The sequence below is a fragment of the Ahaetulla prasina genome, chromosome 1 (assembly GCF_028640845.1).
Source record: "Ahaetulla prasina isolate Xishuangbanna chromosome 1, ASM2864084v1, whole genome shotgun sequence".
Lineage (NCBI taxonomy): Eukaryota > Metazoa > Chordata > Lepidosauria > Squamata > Colubridae > Ahaetulla > Ahaetulla prasina.
In genome coordinates, this window is record NC_080539.1 from 218,859,352 (window position 1) to 218,882,215 (window position 22,864).

General features: G+C 44.3%; 2 protein-coding genes across 6 annotated transcripts in view; one reads left to right on the forward strand and one right to left on the reverse strand.

Moving 5' to 3' along the window:
* Positions 1-1,632: 1,632 nt before the first annotated feature.
* Positions 1,633-21,873, forward strand: SPC25 (SPC25 component of NDC80 kinetochore complex). Of its 2 annotated transcripts, XM_058191221.1 has the most exons (7): positions 1,633-1,669; positions 2,184-2,344; positions 3,375-3,440; positions 4,517-4,663; positions 9,643-9,738; positions 13,138-13,236; positions 21,749-21,873. In XM_058191221.1, exons 2-7 carry the CDS (start codon positions 2,188-2,190, stop codon positions 21,871-21,873), a joined length of 690 nt encoding a protein of 229 aa, XP_058047204.1. In that variant the 5' UTR covers positions 1,633-1,669; positions 2,184-2,187. The 2 variants fall into 2 exon arrangements, with proteins under 2 accessions (XP_058047204.1, XP_058047194.1); XM_058191211.1 differs by lacking the exons at positions 1,633-1,669; positions 21,749-21,873 and adding an exon at positions 1,710-1,768 and having other exon boundaries at positions 13,138-13,593.
* Positions 21,158-22,864, reverse strand: part of NOSTRIN (nitric oxide synthase trafficking) — a 41,439-nt gene continuing 39,732 nt past the window's right edge. For all 4 annotated transcript variants that reach the window (XM_058191157.1, XM_058191167.1, XM_058191175.1 and 1 more), the window contains one exon: positions 21,158-22,833. In XM_058191157.1, the coding sequence (XP_058047140.1) occupies positions 22,691-22,833 (143 nt within the window). In that variant the 3' untranslated portion in view covers positions 21,158-22,690. The remainder of the gene's footprint in view (positions 22,834-22,864) is intronic.

Sequence of the window (22,864 nt, forward strand, 5' to 3'; positions counted from 1 at the left end):
GAGGCAAATAACAGGCGCTCACCCTGTTATGCGGCATTGGGTCTTAAACCTGGGTTGGGTCTCAAGCATCTTTTCTGACACATCACACCCTCTAAAATGCATTTATTCTCTGCAGATATGGACATTTTCCAGTCATGTTCTCTCTTTGGCAGAATTTTAGGTCCCGACAAAGTTAATCATGGTCAGAAACTGAGGGCATTTGTACGCCCGGAAAAAAAAATAAACTGATAAATTAATGTCCATCAGGCAGCCAATAAACGCAAAATTTACTTTATCTTAGGTGAAGTCATTCTTTAGGAATAAGAGTGTTTGCATCAGGCTGAGAACAGCAAGGACAGAGAAGGTGATTAACAATGTCATTTTTAACGAGTTTAGTAGCAGCCCTTTCATCCAATGATACAATCAAGACCATTACAAATAAAAAATATAGATAAAACTTATTACTATTGACCTCACCCCATTCCTAAGAGGACCATAAGGGGCGTGCATAAGAGCACAAACGTGCCTACCGTTCCTGTCCTATTGTTTTTCTTTTCTTCTTTCTATATATATGCTTATACCTCCTTATATTTACCCATATGTTTATATACTATATAATCTTTTGTATGATTCCTACATATATTGTTGTGACAAAATAAATAAATAAATAAATAAATAATACAAATTAATAATAAAATAAATAAATAAAATAAATAAATAAAACAAAACAAAACAGAGAGGCAAAGACAATCAGCCCTTTCTCTGATTTTGTTTTTTGTTGTTGTTATGGCCAGATGTCTTGGACTGCATCCCCCATAGACCTTTGTCCTTGACTCTATTGGCATGGATGGAAGTTGAAATCCAAAGCGTTTGACAGATACCAGATTGTGAAGAATTGGTATAGTTTAATGTCATCAAACTGGGTTTGATTTCTGGTGGCAGCTTGGACAAATACCTTCCCTCCCAACATTTCCTCAGCAACAAACAGCTCTGATAGTTGCATAGTCAACCATAGTGTGGTTAAAGGAGACCTCCTCTTTGTCTTTTCTCTATATATTTCTAGTTCCTTTCTATGTAGGCACTGCAGCAGCCCAGTATATTTTCCTCCTATGTGTCCATGGAGATTCTCAGCCATTCAGGTCATGCTTTTTCAAGAGGCAACTGGCCTTCAGAACTGGAGAAGCTTCTCGGATAAGAAGCAAAACGTCTTCAAAGAAAAACCAGAAAGTCCAGTTGCCTCTTGGAAAAAGAAAAAAAAAAGACCTTTGGAATTTCCTCCTATGTCTGCCAAACAAGCTCTAGAGAAGAAAAGAAAGGGGGTGCGGCGGGGTGGGTCGCTGGGAGGAAGCAACCCTTGACGCACGGCCCCGGGCCGAGGATTTCTGCCAAAAAGCCGCCACTTTCACTTCCGTCCCTGCTCCTTTTCCTCATTCCGTCGAGCGCCAAGATTCCGAACCGCCTCGCAGGCAAAAGCTTTTAAACTACAACTCCCATCATGCCCCCTCTCTCTCCCGCATCTCTCTGGCCCAATTGAAAAAAAGAGATTCCGCAGCGTTTGACCTACCCCTGCCACGCGAGCCAATGGCGAGTCCCGTTTGCGCTCTCGCTCAGCCAATCATACGGGAAGACGATTGTTGAGGGCCGGGCGGGAAAGTGGTTGCGATTTTGAATGTCGAGAAAAGCCTGAAAGGTAAACGATGGCGAGGCGGTTGTGTCTGTCTATCTGTCTGTCTCTGTCTGCTTGTCTTTGTCCAGAAACATTTGTTTTTTTAAATGAAGATCAACGTTGGTAATTCGCTTGATAAGTCTAGGGAGACAAAAGTAGAAACGCTAAAAAACATTTTGGAAAAGTCTTGCTACTAAGCTTTATCAAGGGCTTTTGCAAAAGAAGTTTACATATTGAAAGAGAATTAGGTGGTTGTCCCGTTTCAAAAAATTCGTGTTTGATGTGCGTGCATAAATCTTGGTTTCTGTCTCTGTGGTTCAGGATCAAAATTTTCAGAAGGTTTTAAGTTGGAGGGTGTTCAGTGAATAAACATTATGCAGAATAATACTCAGGTCTCCAGCTTAAACGATTTGAATGCCTGGGATTTTTAAATGTAATAGCCTGGTGGACTAGTAACAGCAGTATTCCACTGCAAAACTGTCCTTAAGTTGGAATTAAGGAAGTTATTTTACTTTTGCTATTTTCTATTTCTTTTTAGAACCATGGCTGAGATGAAAGATGATAATGATGAGCTTGCAATCCTTGAAAAAGACATCAAAGAATTTTGGACAAAGTTCAAAACTATTTGTTGCCTTGAGCCTATTGATCAGGTTTTGGGGCTAAGAGACTCGTGGTATGAATCCATAAACAGTCTTTCAGGTAAAATTATATCTGCTTCATTATTTTGGATATTTCAGAAAATGAAATAATCCAGTATATTCTTCATTCCCTCTTCTAGCTTTGTAATCAATTGGGGTAGGCTGACCATGGAAAAGAAGAACAATATTTAAAGTATCTAAACTAGGCCTGTCCAACTTTTTGGCTTGCCTGGGCCACGTTAAGTGAAGGGGAATTTTCTTGGGCCGCATATAAAAAACATAATGTAGTTAATGTATATAAATAACAAGTGTCCTTTATTTTTTTAATATTTTAAATAAAATTTTGTGGGACCACATTATTAGATGTCCAGGACCACATGAGGGCCTTGACTTAGACATACCTGACCTGAACTATGTATGATATTTTCCTTTTTTTCATTTCTCAGTATGTTGGGGAGAATTTAATCTGAATGTAAAGTTTGTTGGTGATTTTATTGATCAGATTTATATCCCACCTTTTTCAGGAGGGTGAATTTATATCTTTTTACTGCTTTGTATATGATTTAACCTAGTATCAATCTTTACTGTACATCTCACTTTAGGTATCTTATAATACAGGTAGTCCTTGACTTATAACCATCCATTTAGTGACGGTTCAAAGTTTCACCAGCACTGAAAAAAGTGACATGACCGTTTTTCATACCTATGACCATTGCAGCATCCCCACGGTTACATGATTTGGATTCAGAATTAGGACACTTGGCAACTGGCACCATATATTTATGATGGTTGCAGGGTCCCAGGGTCATGTGATCACCTTTTTCAATTTTCTGACCAGCAAAGTCAATGAGGAAGCTACATTCACTTAGCTATATTAGTAACTTAACAACTGTAGCAATTCATTTAACTGCAGCAAGAAAGGTCATAAAATGATAAAATTCATTTAACAACTGTCTTACTTAGCAATGGAAACTTTGGGCTCAATTGTCATAACTCGACTACTTGTACAATAAATAAAAAATACATCACATAAAACAAAATAAAAACAATAGTTTCTGGCTGAGTTTTGATTTTGTTTTTTTACATTTTAGATAAATGGTCTAAAAGACTGAAAGAAGGGGATGAAATTATCAACAAATTCCATGAGTACAGCAATGGTACAGTATGAATCATTTCTGGTTTTGCTTACAATCATTTTACAGAAGCTAATAGACAAAGTAGAATCCCTAAAAATATATATATATTTAATATTCAGTATTGATGTCTATCCTGAAAAATAATGTCTGGGCCACCTTTTCTATAAAAGTAAACTGCTGAATGCAGTTCGGATAAGCCAAACCTTGATCTAACTTCCAATTGTGTTATACAATAATAACACGTATTTAATTATAAAGACATATAGTTTATACTTCTTTAGATATAGTCAGATAATCATTGCATTGTCAATAATGCTTCTTCTGTTCCTTTCCTCTCAAATGTCCATGAATCAAACTGTTTGGATAATATACATTGTTTAATGTTAAGATGATGAAGGTGCCAGTTTTATGGGAATGTATATTTCTGTTGGATTGGGACTAAATGTAAACTGGGTTTGGTTTCTGGGGCCTACAGAGATATGTAGTTTTCTCAATAACAGTATGAAATTGCTTTCCATGGATTTCTTCTGGATTTCCTTTTTCATCTCAGCCTAGTTTGCAGTCCTGCCTCTGCCTGGTGCTTTCTCAATACTAATGAGAATGTGTTGTACTGTAAATATAGCAATAGCACTTAGACTTATATATCGCTTCAGGGTGCTCTACAGCCCTCTCTAAGCGGTTTACAGAGTCAGCATATTGCCCCCAACAATCTGGGTCCTCGTTTTTACTGACCTCGGAAGGATGGAAGGCTATGGTGTTATCCAGGTGCTATGTAATTTACTAAAACAGAGTTTTGTTTTTCTTCATATTTTATGTGGGTGTTGCATTTAATATTTTATTTTTTAATATTTAGTGATAAGGATAGCAGTTAATATCTTAACACATGTAATATATAAACAGAAAACATTCTCAAGATAGCCTTAAATATTGTCATATTTATGCAGTGTACTCACAGCATCTTTCCAACAGATTATGTTTAACTTTTTTAATGTTTTATTGAGTAATCTATATTACTCAAATTACTGAGGGGTAAACCTAAGTAAGTAGCTTTTGCATTTAAAAAAAAATATGTAGCCAGTTTTCTCTGTTTCTTACAGAAGTCTGTGTGTTGAATAAATCAATTGAAGAAAAGCAAGCTAAAATCTCAGCAGCTCTTTCTAACATTACGGATGAGGAAAAGGAGAAGGCAGACTTGATGAACAGCATCCAAGAGTTGAAGGAAGAGTTAATCCAAAACAGTAAATGTAAGTTGCACTGGGAAAATGGAACATGAATGGTTTAGATTTGTATCCTGCCTTTCCTCCTGAAATTCAAGGCTGCCTATGTAACACTTTGTCTTCCAGTTTTTCCCTGAATAGAATCTGGTTGCCTTATAATGAGAGAGAATGGCTGGCTTAGTATCTGAGCTTTCATAACTGAACGTGGGATTCCCAGGTCTTGAATGAACACATTAATCATTATAGCATACTGGATATTTTTATAACAATTTGGGAGATGCTGGAGCTGGCCATTCCATTTCAACAAAGTCAATTTGGAACCGCCATGTTAGGTTTCCCCCGAGTGGTGCAGTGGCCTAGAGGTGGAGCTCTCATCTCACAATCGGGAGGCTGTGAGTTTAATCCTAGGTAGAGGCAGATATTTCTCTGTCTGGGCACAATCTAGATATATATATAAAAGCAAAAACCACTCATGCATTAATCACGATATCTCCAGAACTGTAAAGCCTACAAACTTGAAATTTGCCACGTATGTTCCTCTTGGCTTCAAGGTGCTCACTAAGAAAGGATTTTTTGAAATGACCATCAGGTCATTAGTATTTCCTATATTATTATTAACATGCTCTGATGCTAAGGAATTCTACTCCCCCTCCCCGCCTGAAAAGAAGTCTGTTCCAAATGTAAAACCCAAGCAGTGGAGAGAATTTTCAGTTTTAGTTTCAGTTTTATTTTCACAGCAGCAAGCAGCTTTACTACAGAACAGTTGAGCTAACCCACGCCCAGCTTCCTTCCTGTCTCCTTGGTCACACAGCAAATACTGTTTGAGTTTCCAAACACCCCTCAACTCTCTCACACACTGACAAGATGCTACCCAGATGAATACCGATGGATGCTGCGGGCTGGGACATTCTTCTCCCACTCCCCTGTTCCAACTGCCCGTTACATTATATTAACACACTCTGATGCTAGGGAGTTACACATTCTACATTAAGTTTCAGGCTGCAAGTGTCAATTTATCAAACCCGAACACATAGTTTCGTAGCAAAGCACGGGCATCCAGCTAGTGAGAATATATCTGCTGAAACAATCTCTGCATTGGCGACAGGAAGGGCATCCGGCCAGTAAACACTCGGCTCCATTCAGTTGCCCAAGACTCCACCCTGCAAGGGATTACGGGGTCTTTAAAAGAAGAAGATGGTGTAGGTTTCCCACGTGAAAATTTTTCTCCCTTTAATGAAATTAATTCAGTTGTGAATTAATTTGGTGCTTCTTGGATGCTTTACTTAGCCCTATGAAATGGCTCCAAAGAGCACAGTCAAATAGGGAAAAAAGCACGGAGAAAATAATCAGGCAAAAATTACCTCATTTCTCTTCCTTGTGTGTACTTTATATTCACGTCTCACTTTTAACTCACTTACGGGACCGCCTGCTGCTATCACACGCCTCCCACCGACCTGTACGCTCCCATAGAGAGGGACTTCTCAGGGTGCCGTCCGCCAAACAATGCCGGCTGGCGGCTCCCAGGGAAAGGGCCTTCTCTGTGGGGGCTCCCACACTCTGGAACGAGCTTCCCCCGGGTTTACGTCAAATACCTGACCTTCGGACATTCCGTCGCGAACTGAAGACACATCTCTTTATCCGCGCAGGGCTGGCTTAAGTTGGATTTTTTAATGTGAAATTTTATTATTTTTAAACGGGGTTTAGTTTACGGTAATTTTAATTTCAGGCTAATTTAAATAAGTTTTTTAAATGGTATTTTAATCTTGTATATTGTATTGTTGGTTTTATCTTGCCTGTACACCGCCCTGAGTCCTTCGGGAGAAGGGCGGTATAAAAATCAAATAAATAATAATAATAATAATAATAATAATAATAATAATAATAATAATAATAATAATAATGCTTGCTTTGCAAAATTGCCTGCAGTTTTAAATGAAAAGTGACATATTTGATTTTAGATAGCAATAGCACGTAGACTTAAATACCGCTTCATAGTGGTTTTCAGCCCTCTCTATAAACAGTTTACAGAGTCAGCCTATTGCCCCCAACAATTCATTTTTTGAAGACTATTGCTTAACACATTGTAAGCCGCCCTGAGTCTTCGGAGAAGGGCGGGATATAAATTCAAATTTAAAAAAAAACAAAAAAAACCCAATTCATTTTATCGACCTTGGAAGGATGGAAGGCTGAGTCAACCTTGAGACAGTCAGGATCAAACTCTTGGCAGTGAGCAGTGAGTTAGCCTTCAGAACTGCATTCTAATCACTGCGCCACCAGGTCTCTTAGATGAAGATGCCTTAATCTTAATGGGCTTTCCAAGTTTAGTCTGTACAGTTGGAAGTAAACATACTTGTTCAAGGATACTTGATGAAGAACCACCATATCCTGCAGCTCATAAACTTCAGGCCCCTTAGTCTTGTCAGCGTTGTGCTGTAACCTGGTCTCTCTCATTCGGACTCTTACATCTGGGTATCAGCATATTAATGGTATTTCACTCTGTGCCAACAGATGACCTCACCCAGATGTAGGAGTGAGAAGAAAGATGAGTTCTGAGGGATCCCACATAAAAGCTAGATCTTTCCCCCCACCAATGCTGGCTGAAACTAACACTGGAGACAGGAAAGCTGCTAAAGAACAGTGCCTTCATCCCAGCTCCTGAAGCTGGTCCAGAAGGATACGTTGGTCAAATGGTACTGAAAGCCACCAAACAATCTAGAACAGGGGTGTCAAACTCAAGGCCCTGGGGACGAATTGGGCCCATGGAGTTTAGATCTGGTCCGTGGGCCGCCCTGGAAATACCAAAGGACTGGCCCGAGGTGCCTCTGCCAGCAAAGCAGGTGGCCCTTCCAAGCTTCGTTTTTGCTGACAGAGGGTTGCAGGAAGCTGTCACAGCTGAAAATGGAGCTTGGGAGCCCATTTTCACTGGCAGAGTGCTCGGGCCGCCACAGGCGTCCCCAACACAAGTGACGTTGAGCTGGCCACGGCCACCCTGGTCCCCCAAGGTCAAACACAGCCCCTGATGCGGCCCTCAAATGAAATGTAGTTTGCCACCCCAGATCTAGAAAGACTAGGACAGACGCATCAAGCCCATCGGAGGTTATCCACGAGCACAATCACTGCTTTCTCAGTACTGTAACCTGGTCTGACTCCTGATTGGAAAGGTCTAGATCAGTGGTAGCTAACCTTTTTGCCATCACGTGCCAAAAGTGGGGGGAGTACGGGGGGGTTGCGTGCACACCCATACCCATAATTCTATATCACCATGATGGCGAACCTATGGCACGGGTGCCACAGGTGGCATGCGGAGCTATATCTGTGGGCACGCAAGCGTTGCCCTAGCTCAGCTCCAGCACGGCCAGCTGATTTTTGGGCCTTCCGGACTCACTGGAAATCGGGAAATGGGCCATTTCCAGCCTCCAGAGGGTCTCACGGGGGGGTGGGGAAGGCCAATTTCACCCTCCCCAGGCTCCAAGAAAGCCTCTGGAGCCTGGGGAAGGCGAAAAACAGGCCTACCGGGCCCGCCAGTAACCTTTTTGCCATCATGTACCAAAAGTGGGGGGAGCGCAGTGGGGTAGCGTGTGCATGTACGGGGTGGGGGGCATTGAATTATGGGTGTGGGCACGTGCACGTGACCCCCCCTCCTGCACTCCCTCCGCTTTTGGCACGCAATTGCATAAAGGTTAGCCATCACTGCTATACCACATGCGCATGCGACCGCCCGTGATTGGTAGGTCCGTTTTTTGCTCTCCCCGGGCTCCAGAGCTTCTCTAGGAGCCTGAGGAGGGCAAAAATGGCGTTCCCAACCATCCCAGAAGCCCTTCGGAGGCCAGAAACAGCCTGTTTCCCTACTTCCGGTGGGCCCAGAAGACCCAAAAATCAGCTGCCTGGCACTTACATGCCCACTGATGTGGCTCCGCGTGCCACCTGTGGCACACGTGCCATAGGTTCACCATCATGGGTCTAGATAATTTGCCTCTTCCAGAGTCTACAGAAATTATGCATGTACCACTTATTCCACAATTGTCCCTTAAAAAAGGAAGGTTGGAAACTGGATGAAAATTGCCCAGTAATGTTGGGTCCCAGGCGGTGTCTTAAACAGGGAACAGACCCACTGTCACCTTCCAAAAAACCCCATATCCTATGAAGAAGCAGTCACCCCCCACTTGGACCCAACTATATGCCATCTCTTAGCTGGCCTTGACCAACCAGGAAGGAAACAGGTTTGAATCGCAGGGAGTAGAACTCATAGCTCCAAAGACCTTGTCCAGTTCTTCAGAACTAACTGGGCCTGAAATTCATCCCAAACTCATCCCAGATATCTGTCCCTTTCGTAGGACCTGTCCAGCAGTACAGTAGATCTGAGCAACTTCGTCCCACAAACTACCCTCTTCTCAGTAACCCTGCAAGGGCTTCTCCATCCCCTCCCAGAGGAGGGATCTGGGGACCAGAAACAGGGCTACCAGTTTCTAAATGTAGATGCAATAAGAGCAGAGAAGCGAATCTGCTTTGTTGCTCTTAACAGCTACCAAATAAATCCTAATAAAGGTTATTATCCATGTTGGATTGGATTTGTTCCTCCAGCAGTGAACGGAGTGTCTATTGTGATGTTTCTTTTCCCGCAAAACTCAGAAACTAAAGAGCATTACATGATCCCAGATTACAGGGAGTTCACACAAATGCAGTCTAACCTAGATAGCCCACTAAAGCAGGGGTCTCCGACCTTGTCAACTTTAAGACTTGTGGACTTCAATTCCCAGAATTCCTCAGCCAGCAATGAGAGTTGAAGTCCACAAGTCTTAAAGTTGATAAGATTGGAGGCTCCTGCGCTAAAGGAACTGCAAATGATCAATTGGGTGAGGTTTTAAAATAAATGGTTATTTTCTTGAAAAAGTCAGGCTGAAAAAACAGATGCTTGATTCATAAACTTTATCAGCTTACTTTTAAAAAATGAACCTGGGCTAAGCTTAGCAGAGATTTTGAAGCTTTGTTTCTTTTTTAAATTCCAGCGAAGCATAAAAAAGCAGAAGAAACGGAGGAAAGACTTCTTAAGGCTGAAAAATTATTCAAAGAGAGGCTTGGGTTAGAAATACGAAAAACATGCGGTAAGATTGACGCTTGCATTTCTCCTTCAGAATGGCTGACGTTACATTTTATAGCAAAATCCATTGCATTTACTTTTCTCCTACAAAGCTGATGATTATTACTTCTATGCTATATAAGCTTAAAAGGTAGTAATTTTTCCATGCAGATTTGCAATGTTGCCAAAGGTTTCTGCAGAGGGAAATATTCTTGCATTCAACAATCTCTTGTCTGTGCAGTGCATCACTGCCAGCTCAGCCTCATTTTAAAAGCTCTCTGTAAGGGATCAGTTCAGCCCTCCAGTAACCCTTGTCTTCATCCTATCCTTGACCATTTCAGGAAATGAATGAAAGAGGAAGAGGTCTATCAAAAATGGGGGAGAAGCAGAGTAGGGATCGTGGTCCACTTCAGGTTTTGCCCCACTCATTGCTTGCTTCAGTCCCAGTTAGCATGTGGTTTCCAATTAATTACTGTAATAATTCAGGCTATGCAGATGGCACCATTTGAGGGACAGAGGGTTCCAAGCAACACTGTCAGAGGTGGGTTTCAGCAGGTTCTGACCAGTTCTGGAGAACCGGTAGCGGAAATTTTGAGGAGTTTGGAGAACCAGAAGTAAAAATTCTGACTGGCCCCGCCCCCAGCTGATCGGGAGGAAATGGGGATTTTGCAGTAACCTTTCTCTGGATTGGGGAGGGAATGGAGATTTTAGAGTATTCTTCCCCTGCCACGGCCACCATGCTGTGCCATGCCCACCAAGCCACACCCACAGAACCGGTGGTAAAAAAAAAGTTTGAAACCCACCACTGAACACCGTATTGAAAACATTATGAAGCACTGTGACTATCAAAAATGCCAGTTCTGTCCTTTGGTTTATGGAAAAACGGAAGGCTCTCTAAAACATGAGCATAGTTAAAGGGAATGCTTCATCTCCAAAGCAATACCTTTTGTGTACCTTGAAAATTTCCCTTTCCATAAAATTGGGTACCAATAACAAGAGTAGTTAAATTTAAATGGCTCTCTGAGTGGTTTACAGAGTCAGCGTGTTGCCCCCAATAATCTGGGTCCTCATTTTACCAACCTCGGAAGGATGGAAGGACGAGTCAACCTTGAGCCGGTGAGACTCAAATTGCTGGCAGTTGGCAGTCAGCAGAATTAGCCTGCAATATTGTATTCTAACCACGGCTCCTGAAAAAGCTGCTAGCAGATTCCTTAAGTTATTGCCTCACAGACTTAACACAGTTCTCTTCCTACAGTATCCCTAAGGATAATGCTTTTCACGAGTGAGTAGAACGTTTCTGTGTGCTAAGTGGTCTGGGTTATTTTTCCTCACAAGGGTTTTGTGCAACAAAAGGTTTTGCAAGCCTGTGAACAAATATTCAGCACCATATCCTTATTGAGCTCTGATGTTTCTGAACTCCAGTAAGAACCTTCGTAATGTCTTTTAAGTTTTTTAAAGTGCTATTTACCAGGGTGGATAAAAATCGGTGATTTAAAAAAAAAATCGGATTTTTAATTTTTTTATCACATTTATTTTAATAAAATGCTTTTGGAGTAAAAAAAATCTGTCTAAAGATAGTTTTCTATTTAAGATATGTTAATAATTTAGTTTATTCAGCATGAAATGGCGCTTAGTTATGTAGCATGAGGCTGTATATTCTGCAATATTGGGATTGTCGGTGAGTCAACAGCGGGTCAGAGGAAGAGCCACTGCGGGACAGAGATGACAGTTGCTCTATAAAAATTATGATTTAAATCAAGCCTTTTTACTGGTGACTTAAATCATGATTTAAATCGTGAATTAAATCGACTTGATTTAAATCAAACCCACCCTGCTATTTGCTATTATCAGAACCATGGAATCTAAAAAATTAACCCCGCACCAGATGATTTCATAGGGAATGAAATATTTCTCAGGAAACAAGAGTCCCTCTGAGCATACCCTTGATGAAAAAAATGGTTTTCAGTATTAGAACTAAGCTTGGGAGTCCAGTCACACTTACCATATATACTCGAGTATAAGCCGAGTTTTTCAGCACGTTTTTTGTGCTGAAAAACGTCCCCTCGGCTTATACTCGAGTATATACGGCTTATACTCGAGTTTTTTTTTTCTTCTTTTTTTCACATACTGGATGGCGCAAACTTGGCGGGCTTTTGCATTAGCACGGGGAAGCCCTGCCGGTGCAGTGAGAGGGCGGGGCGGGGGAGCCGCCAGCCTTCTCGGCTGAGGGAGGGAGGGTTTCCCCGACCGGTAGCTGTCTCATTTCCCACCCTCGGCTTATACTCGAGTCCCCAGTTTACCCCAGTTTTTTTGGGGTAAAATTGGGGACCTCGGCTTATACTCGGATCGGCTTATATTCGAGTATATACGTTACATTAGTTTTTTGTTTGTTTGCGTGACAGTTATACATCCTAACTTTGCCCTCAAGCTTTCGGCCAGGGCTTTTATTGCTGATAAAACCTTCAACTGTATTATCAAGACACTTATTGGAATGGGATGCTCATCTATCTTCTGCCCATCCTCTAAAAGGACTGGAAATCACATGCGAGTCTCTTATGTCTGTTACTACTTCTTAAATACCCAACTTCCCTTTTCTTTTATCCCTTCAAATTGCTCTTTCTCCCCCTTCTCTAAAGCAGGGGTCCCCATCCTTGGTAACTTTAAGCCTGGAGGACTTCAAATCCCAGAATTCCCCAGCCAGCAAAGCTGGCTGGGGAATTCTGGGAGTTGAAGTCCACCAGGCTTAAAGTTACCAAGGTTGAAGACCCTGCTCTAAAGGATAGACATGGGAGTCAGAAGCCCTGGGGAAGACGAGAGGTTCACGTTTCCATCGTTAAAATCTTAGAAAATGGGCTTACGAAAATGGTCTCCAAAGGGATAGTGGCCACATGTGGGCTTTGGGTTGCCTGTCCTTCGTTAAAGGCAATCAATTAGCATCCATTTATTTCTGTATGCGCACACAGAGAAAAGAGCAAATATGTCGAACACCTCTGTTCTTTAAAGGGAATTTCTGAAAACTGCAGTTAAAGCGTTACTATTTTGGTCCCAAGATTATTCCGGGTTAGGGTTGTTTTTTAAAAAAAAAGAAAACTTCAGCGCACAATAGCCCAATCGTGCATTATGTGTGTTCCCACTGATCCTTTGTAAATGATTATTTGGATCCAGGGGAGCTTTTCTCCAGGTAGAAATAAGTCTCTTTGCAAATAAACCAGGAGTTGTGATTGGTCAAAGCTTCCCGGGGAAACAGTTTGCCATTTTCCACACCGTTTCCTACACTGTTTAGCCATTCATTGCTAATAATTTCTTAAAATGTGAGAATGAAGGAGGAAACGTCTAAGAGTTTATAAAATGGCAGTACAATTGAAATGTATACGTTTTTATCTGGCATACCTGAGATTTAATGCATCCTTATTTCTGCATCTAGATAAGCATTTGCAATTTGTATTCCGCTGCATCGATCATAAAGACTTCCAAAAGCCGTACATACTTACTCTTTCCATAAATGAAGAGGGAGCTTATGAAGGTATGTACACAACCATGTCTTCTTTTCCTATTTCCTTCATATCAAAATAAGCTCACACCTGTTTGTTCTCATCACCTTTTCATTCTACTTAAAAAAAAACCTTCAGTATTGAAATGATTATTTTACGATTGTAGTTCAGATTTTCCATCCATTTTTACAGTATATATTTCTCTTGGCAATTTCTGGTTTTCCCATGCTCCCCCCTCCCCCCCAAGGACTTGAACTATTTACTAGCCTGTAGGTCAGGTTATATTATGTCCTGTGTTCTAAAACTTCCCTGCCTTCTCTCCAATGAAGACTGGGCTTAGCAATAGGACTTAGACTTATATACTGCTTTACAGCCCTCTCTAGGCACTTTACAGAGCCAGCCTATTGCCCCCAACAATCTGGGTCCTCATTTTACCCACCTCGGAAGGATGGAAGGCTGAGTCAACCTTGAACCTGGGGAGATTTGAACTGCCAAATTGTAGGCAGGCAGGGAGCAGATGTAGCCTTCAGTACTGCACTCTAACCACTGCGCTATTGTGGCTTAAAACATTTAAGACTTTTGTTTTGGCAGCTTTTCATGAACTCTGTCCTGATTACTTACCTTGTTCCTGCTTGAAAAAGACCTGTGTGGCTTTGAAGGTTTGCTCCCCATTTTTTTTACCCAACTGAAGCGGCAGTTGGGTTTTACAGGTAGTCCCAGAGTAATGACCATAATGGATCCTGCCCATTACAGTCCTAAGTCATTGTAGCCATTAAGTGAGGCACCCATGCCATCACCTTGCTCAGTGACTGCTGTTCCTGCCCTCCCAGGTATGGTTGTTCTAGGTCCATGACTGGCTTAAATTGGGATTTTAATGTTAAATTTATTAATTTTAAATGGGGTTTTTTAATATGGTAAATTTTAATCACTGGGCTAATTTAAATAAGTTTTTTAAATCGTATTTTAAACTTGTATATTGTATTGTCGGTTTTATTATGCCTGAGTCCTTCGGGAGAAGGGCGGTATAAAAATAAAATAAAATAAATAAATAAATGATGGCGAACCTATGGCACGTGTGCCATAGGTGGCACGCAAAGCCCTCTGCGGGCATGCGCACTGTCACCAGCTGCTCTTCTAGTTTCCGGCGCACCAGCTGGTCTTCACGTGTGCCGGAGGGCCAGCTGGTTGGCACATATGTGCAGGTCAGAAATCCAAAGACCAGGCGGCCAATGCACGCATGCGCACCAGCCAGCTGGTGTTCAGGTTTCTGGCGCACAGTATAGTTTGGGCACTTGGTGCCGAAAAGGTCCGTGTCACCAGGTGGAGGGTCTTGAAGAACCCAAAATGTCCTGCTGCAGGGTTGTCGTGGCACTGGGTCATGACGAGGGCTCGGAGTGGTCCTGTGGGCACATATAATCGCCTCAAACTTGAGTAAGTCCTCCTCCAAGGTCCAAGGAGACGGGGCCCACCTCCGCCTCCTTTGCTGCGACCAGGCGCCCTGGCGCTGCGCCTCGCACCTGGGCCCGCAAGTCCACTGGCTCCGTGCTGCGGCCAAGGCTTCTGCCGCAGCACTGTCCGTGGAGGAAGGGGGTCCTTGGCGCAGAGGTACTCTGGCTTGCGGGACAGGGCATCCGCCCGGTTGTGACCGCTGGGAATGTAGGTCACGCGAAGTTGAACCGGCAAAACAACGACCACCGGATCTGCCGCTGGTTCAACTTCCGAGCTGTGGTGAGGTGCTCGAGATTCCGATGGTCCGCTCGACCTCCACCTGATGTCGGGCCCTCCAGATGGTGTCGCCAAGCCTCGAATGCAGCCTTGATAGCCAGCAACTCTTTTCCCAGATAGTGTAGTTGCGCCGGAAGGGTTGAGTTTCCGGAGTAGTAAGCGAGGGAAAAGTGTGCCGCCATTCGCCGGAGCCTGTAGCAGCACCGCCCCAGAGCCACATTGGACGCGTCCGTTTCCACCACAAAAGGCCGGAGCGGGTCGGGATGCCTCAGGACGGGTTCCGTGACGAAGGCTTTCTTGAGGGCTGTGAATGCTTCTTGCTGCGGGGACCCCACCGAATGCAACCTTCTTCCTGAGGAGCTGGGTAAGTGGAGCTGTCAGTGTGGCGAAGCCCGGGATGAAGGTCCGTAGTAGTTGGCGAAGCCCAGTAGGCGCTGAACATCCTTCACCCGACGAGGGCTTCCCAGCTACACAAAGCTTCTACTTTACATGGGTCCATGGCTATGCCCTCGGGCGAGATGATATGCCCGAGGAATTCTATGGAAGTCCGGAAGAAGACGATTTCTCAGCTTCGCATTGAGTTGTTGCTCCCGCAAGCGTTGCAGAACCAGACTGACGTGTCGAAGGTGGCTTTCCCTGGACCGGGAGTAAATCAGGATGTCGTCGAGGTAGATAACCACGAACCGATCCAACATGGCTCGGGACACGCTGCTCATGAAGTGCTGAAAACGGCGGGAGCATTGGTCAACCCAAATGGCATGACAGTGTATTCGTAGTGTCCGTATCGGGTGCCGAATGCCGTCTTCCATTCGTCTCCTTCTCGTATCCGCACCAGGTTGTAGGCCCCCCGGAGATCGAGCTTGGTGAAGATCGTGGCCTCCCGCAACCTTTCCAGTAGCTCCGGGATGAGCGGCAGGGGGTAGCGATTCCGCACCGTAATGGCGTTTAGCCGGCGGTAATCACAGCATAGGCGCAAGTCCCCTGTCTTCTTCTTCACAAAGAGGACCGGGGCCGAGAGAGGGGACTTTGAAGGCCGGATGAACCCTCGGGCCAGGTTTTTGTCCAGGAAGTCCCTGAGGGCGGCCAACTCGGGCTCCGACATGGAATACAGGCGTCCCACAGGCAGTGGTGCGTTGGGCAGAAGGTCCACGGGGCAATCGTAGGGCCGATGCGGGGGTAGTCGGTCCGCCTCCTTCTCGCTGAACACGTCGGGGGAGTCCGTCACCTCTGGAGGCAAGGTGTTGGCAGCGGTGGGACGTTCTGGCCGGCACAGGTGTGGCGGATGTGATCGACGCACTGCAGACTCGGGAAAGAGATGGCGTTCGCGACCAGGCCACCTGAGGATCGTGGGTCCGCCAGGCCACCCCAGGGACCAAGGGAAAATGAAGGTCCGCCGTGACATAAAACTGGATCGCCTCCTCATGGTCCCCAATAGCCAGGCGCAAAGGCTGGGTGGTGAATTTAATGGGGCCGGACACCAGTTCTCGCCCATCAATTGTCTCTACCCGCATCGGAGGGTCCACCGGAACCACGGGGACCGCAAACTGGGTCACAAAGGCCTGATCCATAAAGTTTGTTGTGGCCCCTGAGTCCACCAGCGCATGCGCCTGGAGCCCGTCCGACTGGTTCCCCAACCATATCCGTGTGTCCAGAATCAGATGCCGAGGGGGCCCAGAGTCTACTTCCGCAACGTCCAGTGGGGGCTTAGTACGTGCCCGACCTAGGGTTTCCCCGAGGTCGGGCCTGCCCGCTTCGATTGGTCACGCTGTGATTCGGGACCGGCGTGCGTGCCCACGCTTGGGGCAAGAAGCGGCGGTGGCGGGCTCCCACAGTACAGGCACAATCCCCTGGGCGCCGCCGGTGCCGCCCCTGGGCTGTTAGGCGAGGTCTGGCCGCTCCCAACTCCATGGGCTCTTCCGCAGCGGTTACAAAACGTGGGGCGACCCTGGGTGCTGGTGGTGCAGGAAGTGGGGGTGCAGATGTCGACGGAGGGTCCCGGGGGGTGCGACGGGACGGTCGCCGTTGCAGACGGGCATCGAGGCGGAGGAGTGGGAGGATGGGGGGGGGCTGCAGGCACATTCCTGGCAGCAAGTTGGCCTGCCAAGTGAGCCACTTGCTGCTGGAGCTGTTGATTAGCCGCGTGTAGCTGCTCTAACTGCTGCTGTACCTGCTGCTGATCCATCTTTGGTGGAAGATGTTTTAGTCAGGTCTCGGACAAAATGTTCTGTTTCCCTTCCCCCAATACTCCCAGCAAAGAGTCCGTCAGAGGCCTTCCTTTTTTTCCCTTTTATTTACATAGATACATGTCCTGGCCACGTCTACCCACGGGCCTGCCAAGTTTCTGGAGATAACGAGGAAATTATAGATAAGGCCAGAATTACTCACGAATATATTCTTCCCTCCATGAATTAGCTTGCGCCAAATTCATTGTTTTGTCCGAGACAAAAAACCAGGAAGTCCCGCCTCCTATTTATAGTCTCTGCAGATGTCACTGCATGACAATTATGACTTGGCTTTGTCCCAACTCTTCCGCTGCTGCGCACGCCGATCAAGCCTTCGTAACCTTGCGTCCCTCCAAAACTGTTCTTGGGGCGTTGCCAAATCAGAAGAAAGCCCGGGAGAATCAGGCCCCGCCGGCCCCTCCCTCTGAGTGGGTGCCAGGGAGGGAGAGGGCTCAAGAGAAGCAGGGCTTGCCAGGTCTTCTCCCTCATTTTCTGAATCATCCGAGTCCAGGAGTCTGGGTCCAGGAACCTGGGTCACAACAGCCAGCAAAGCTGGCTGGGGAATTCTGGGAGTTGAAGTCCACCAGGCTTAAAGTTACCAAGGTTGAAGACCCTGCTCTAAAGGATAGACATGGGAGTCAGAAGCCCTGGGGAAGACGAGAGGTTCACGTTTCCATCCTTAAAATCTTAGAAAATGGCCTTACGAAAATGGTCTCCAAAGGGATAGTGGCCACATGTGGGCTTTGGGTTGCCTGTCCTTCGTTAAAGGCAATCAATTAGCATCCATTTATTTCTGTATGCGCACACAGAGAAAAGAGCAAATATGTAGAACACCTCTGTTCTTTAAAGGGAATTTCTGAAAACTGCAGTTAAAGTGTTACTATTTTGGTCCCAAGATTATTCCGGGTTAGGGTTGTTTTTTTTAAAAAAAGAAAACTTCAGCGCACAATAGCCCAATCGTGCATTATGTGTGTTCCCACTGATCCTTTGTAAATGATTATTTGGATCCAGGGGAGCTTTTCTCCAGGTAGAAATAAGTCTCTTTGCAAATAAACCAGGAGTTGTGATTGGTCAAAGCTTCCCGGGGAAACAGTTTGCCATTTTCCACACCGTTTCCTACACTGTTTAGCCATTCATTGCTAATAATTTCTTAAAATGTGAGAATGAAGGAGGAAACGTCTAAGAGTTTATAAAATGGCAGTACAGTTGAAATGTATACGTTTTTATCTGACATACCTGAGATTTAATGCATCCTTATTTCTGCATCTAGATAAGCATTTGCAATTTGTATTCCGCTGCATCGATCATAAAGACTTCCAAAAGCCGTACATACTTACTCTTTCCATAAATGAAGAGGGAGCTTATGAAGGTATGTACACAACCATGTCTTCTTTTCCTATTTCCTTCATATCAAAATAAGCTCACACCTGTTTGTTCTCATCACCTTTTCATTCTACTTAAAAAAAAACCTTCAGTATTGAAATGATTATTTTACGATTGTAGTTCAGATTTTCCATCCATTTTTACAGTATATATTTCTCTTGGCAATTTCTGGTTTTCCCATGCTCCCCCCTCCCCCCCAAGGACTTGAACTATTTACTAGCCTGTAGGTCAGGTTATATTATGTCCTGTGTTCTAAAACTTCCCTGCCTTCTCTCCAATGAAGACTGGGCTTAGCAATAGGACTTAGACTTATATACTGCTTTACAGCCCTCTCTAGGCACTTTACAGAGCCAGCCTATTGCCCCCAACAATCTGGGTCCTCATTTTACCCACCTCGGAAGGATGGAAGGCTGAGTCAACCTTGAACCTGGGGAGATTTGAACTGCCAAATTGTAGGCAGGCAGGGAGCAGATGTAGCCTTCAGTACTGCACTCTAACCACTGCGCTATTGTGGCTTAAAACATTTAAGACTTTTGTTTTGGCAGCTTTTCATGAACTCTGTCCTGATTTCTTACCTTGTTCCTGCTTGAAAAAGACCTGTGTGGCTTTGAAGGTTTGCTCCCCATTTTTTTTACCCAACTGAAGCGGCAGTTGGGTTTTACAGGTAGTCCCAGAGTAATGACCATAATGGATCCTGCCCATTACAGTCCTAAGTCATTGTAGCCATTAAGTGAGGCACCCATGCCATCACCTTGCTCAGTGACTGCTGTTCCTGCCCTCCCAGGTATGGTTGTTCTAGGTCCATGACTGGCTTAAATTGGGATTTTAATGTTAAATTTATTAATTTTAAATGGGGTTTTTTAATATGGTAAATTTTAATCACTGGGCTAATTTAAATAAGTTTTTTAAATCGTATTTTAAACTTGTATATTGTATTGTCGGTTTTATTATGCCTGAGTCCTTCGGGAGAAGGGCGGTATAAAAATAAAATAAAATAAATAAATAAATAAATAAATGATGGCGAACCTATGGCACGTGTGCCATAGGTGGCACGCAAAGCCCTCTGCGGGCATGCGCACTGTCACCAGCTGCTCTTCTAGTTTCCGGCGCACCAGCTGGTCTTCACGTGTGCCGGAGGGCCAGCTGGTTGGCACATATGTGCAGGTCAGAAATCCAAAGACCAGGCGGCCAATGCACGCATGCGCACCAGCCAGCTGGTCTTCAGGTTTCTGGCGCACATTATAGTTTGGGCACTTGGTGCCGAAAACGTTCGTTATCACTGTTCTAGGTCATTAAACAAATGGAACAAAAGAGATGCCTGCCTAAAGAGGTCAGGCGGACCCTCTCTGTTGCACAGAAACGGTGCGCTAAGCCAGAGGAACAAAGGGCTCGGATCTCAAATGATCTGAGCTTTCTTTCTCTGGCTCCCCTCCTCACCATGCATTAGAAAGAAAGAGAAAGGAAGTCTTTCTCTCCGGCTGAGGATGGGGAGAGGATAGCGGGGCACTGTGCAGAGGAGCGAAGCTGTTCCGGCTTTGTTCCACCCTCTGCACAGGACATCCCTGCCTTGCCTTCCCCAGGCTAGGAAGAAAGACTTCCCTCTAGCGCCGGGTAGGGAAAGGGAGGCAGCGTGCTGCGTAGAGAAATGAAGTTTCTCTACAAGCTTCCCTATTGACTTTCTGAAGAAGCCAGCGGGGAAGGTTGCAAATGGCGAGCCCGTGATCGTGGAGGGCTTGGCAATCCGTCGTAAATGTGAACGGGTCCCCAAAGAGCCCAGATTGCAGTCACAGGACTGGGGGCACTGCAACAGCCGTAATTTTGAGCGCTGGTAGTTGGTTCAAACAGTCAATTGAGTAAACGGTTGCAAGACAAGGACTGTCCCGTACATAGTGCAGAGGATTATGTGAATCATGGGAAAGGGTGTGCTGCACTGAGAATGTATCTGCTGACTAAAACTGCATTGGCGACAGGAAGGGCATCGGGCCAGTAAACACTCAGCTCCATTCAGTTGCCAGGAATCCACCCTGCAAGGGATTATGGAGTCTTTCAAAGAGGATGATGGTGGAAAAAGGTGTGCTGGATGGAGCAATGCTGCCAGCAAAGCATTCTTAGGATCTTCTAGGGTGGCTACTTCAAGGGCCTCTCCAGAGGCGTGAATAGGAAAGAAGTCCTCTTCTGAAGGATAGTCACCATCTGAGAACTTCTCTGAATGATTTGCAGGGTCGTTCTTGTAGCTATCCATTCTCTTACTTCTGTTTTGCAAAGAGCCGAGGTAGCACACTGGTTAGAGTGCAGGACTTCAGGCTACTTCTGCTGACTGCCAGCTGCCTGAAGTTTGGCAGATCGAATCTCACCAGGCTCAAGGTTGACTCAGCCTTCCCTCCTTCCGAGGTAGGTAAAATGAGGACCCAGATTGTTGGGGGCAATAGGCTGACTCTGTAAAACCGCTTAGAGAGGGCTGTAAAGCACTGTGAAGCGGTATATAAGTCTAAGTGCTATTGCTATTAATGGCCACTTATCTAGCAACTGGGAGAAGTAATGTAAAAGATAGCTCAGTCTTCTTAGAACGTATTGACTCGTTTATTAAAAATTCCCAACAGTTTATAGTAAAACAAACCCAAAATAGAGTAATATATATTTTAATAAAAGCCATCAAGACTTAAAACTTTCACAATCACTTACAGTATAAGAGATAGCTGATAATGTGAAGCCAGCATCCAACTGCCCACAGATGTGTTTCTTGGTCTTATGTTGAGATAGAAAATTATGAGAAGTGAATGCAGGATATTCTTTGCTATGTCGCTGTCTGACTTTTATGTGTCCAAGTGTCCAAATGTAATATATCATGTTAGCAGTGGTGAAATGCTACCAGTCCGGGCCAACTGAGTGATAAAAACTAAATGCTACCAGTTCGCACCGGTTCAGGCGAACTGATAGTGATAAAAACTACTGGTTCAGGCGAATCCTTAGTTTAAAAAAAGCTACCAGTTCCTCTGAACTGGTATTTCCGACGATCAGCTGTGCCGCACGATTTAAAAACTACTTACCTTCCCAAGCCTCCTTTGTCCACACAAAGCATGCATTTGGTGTGTATTGTGCATGCGTGCGCAGTGTGCAACGAAACGGTGGCAAACCAGGGAAGATTTCACCACAGCATGTTAGGATGTCTTATTTTCAATTTTTTAAAAGAATTTAATTCACTGCTTCTTCCTAGTGGTTTCTTGTTCTCCTCCCTTGGACTGCACAGAAGAACTGCAGCGGAAAGTGAGAGAAACCAACAATTTCTCTGCGTTTATTGCCAATGCTAGAAAAGCCTTCATTGCATTGACCTACCAATAAAGCACTGCTTATTCTTTAAATCCATACTTGGGAAGAATAAAAGTCTTGTAACAACTTGTGAGCCTTGGACAACAACGACTGTGAAAACTTAGCTCCAGATCTTCATCCTTATTTTGAGGGAGGTTTTTATGTAACCTGGGCTTAGACGGTGGTTGTGAGAATAAAATAGGTGTGAGTGGGAAAACCAGGTGTGTTGCACATAACTCTTGAAAAAAAAATAGATTTCAAATGTAGCATATCAATCTATAACCTAATAGGATTAGGAAATAGTAACCAGTCATCTGTTGGATGATTGTCCTACCTCACTATGCAACAAAACAATCCTAGGATCCCCTCAAGGGGATATATTTGAAAATTGGAAGTCTTGTATCTTCTGGCAGAACAAATTTCTGGTTTGCTCAGCCTTGCTATAGGGAATGCTATTATCTTCATGTCCTTCTAAAGTCTTATGAGTTGGGGGGGGGAAGCGGAAACATTGTGTAGAATTTGATTATGTGGTGCCAATTCCATTTATGAATAGTCTATAGCAAATTGACTTCCTCTTGTATTTCAGAAATAAATGTCAGTTCCCCTTTCATTGTATCACAAAGATCTCCCAACAATTCATTAAATGACTGGTTAATGTAATAATTTAAGAGTTAGTATCATTTAAAAGGGGTTCAATGTAAGTTGTCTCTAATTGTTTTGTTCCAATGCTAATTCACCAAATATCCCTTTCAGAGCTTCTTATAAATAAAGAAGATTATTCTATTCCGAGCATAGAAACATGTCTGTTGGATTTGTTATCCATGTTGGGCTGATTATTTTTCCTTTTGTTTTAAAGAGAAGGTTCTTCGTCTCTCCTGTCAGTCGAGAGAGTGACTTCTTCCACATATGTAGCAGGAAAATTGCCTTTTTCCCCTTTTCTAGAACCGTACCACCAGCCGCTCTCATCTTTGTGATGAATTACAATTAAATCGCCTGAAAGGATAATACAAGCAAGTTAATATTG

Excerpts from the sequence above, each read along its gene's own strand:
- SPC25 (XM_058191221.1), top strand. The coding sequence starts at position 2,188 with ATGGCTGAGATGAAAGATGATAATGATGAGCTTGCAATCCTTGAAAAA. Across the intron at positions 3,441-4,516 it reads ATTCCATGAGTACAGCAATG|AAGTCTGTGTGTTGAATAAA; the intron begins GTACAGTATGAA and ends TGTTTCTTACAG. Across the intron at positions 13,237-21,748 it reads TGAAGAGGGAGCTTATGAAG|TGGTTTCTTGTTCTCCTCCC; the intron begins GTATGTACACAA and ends GCTTCTTCCTAG.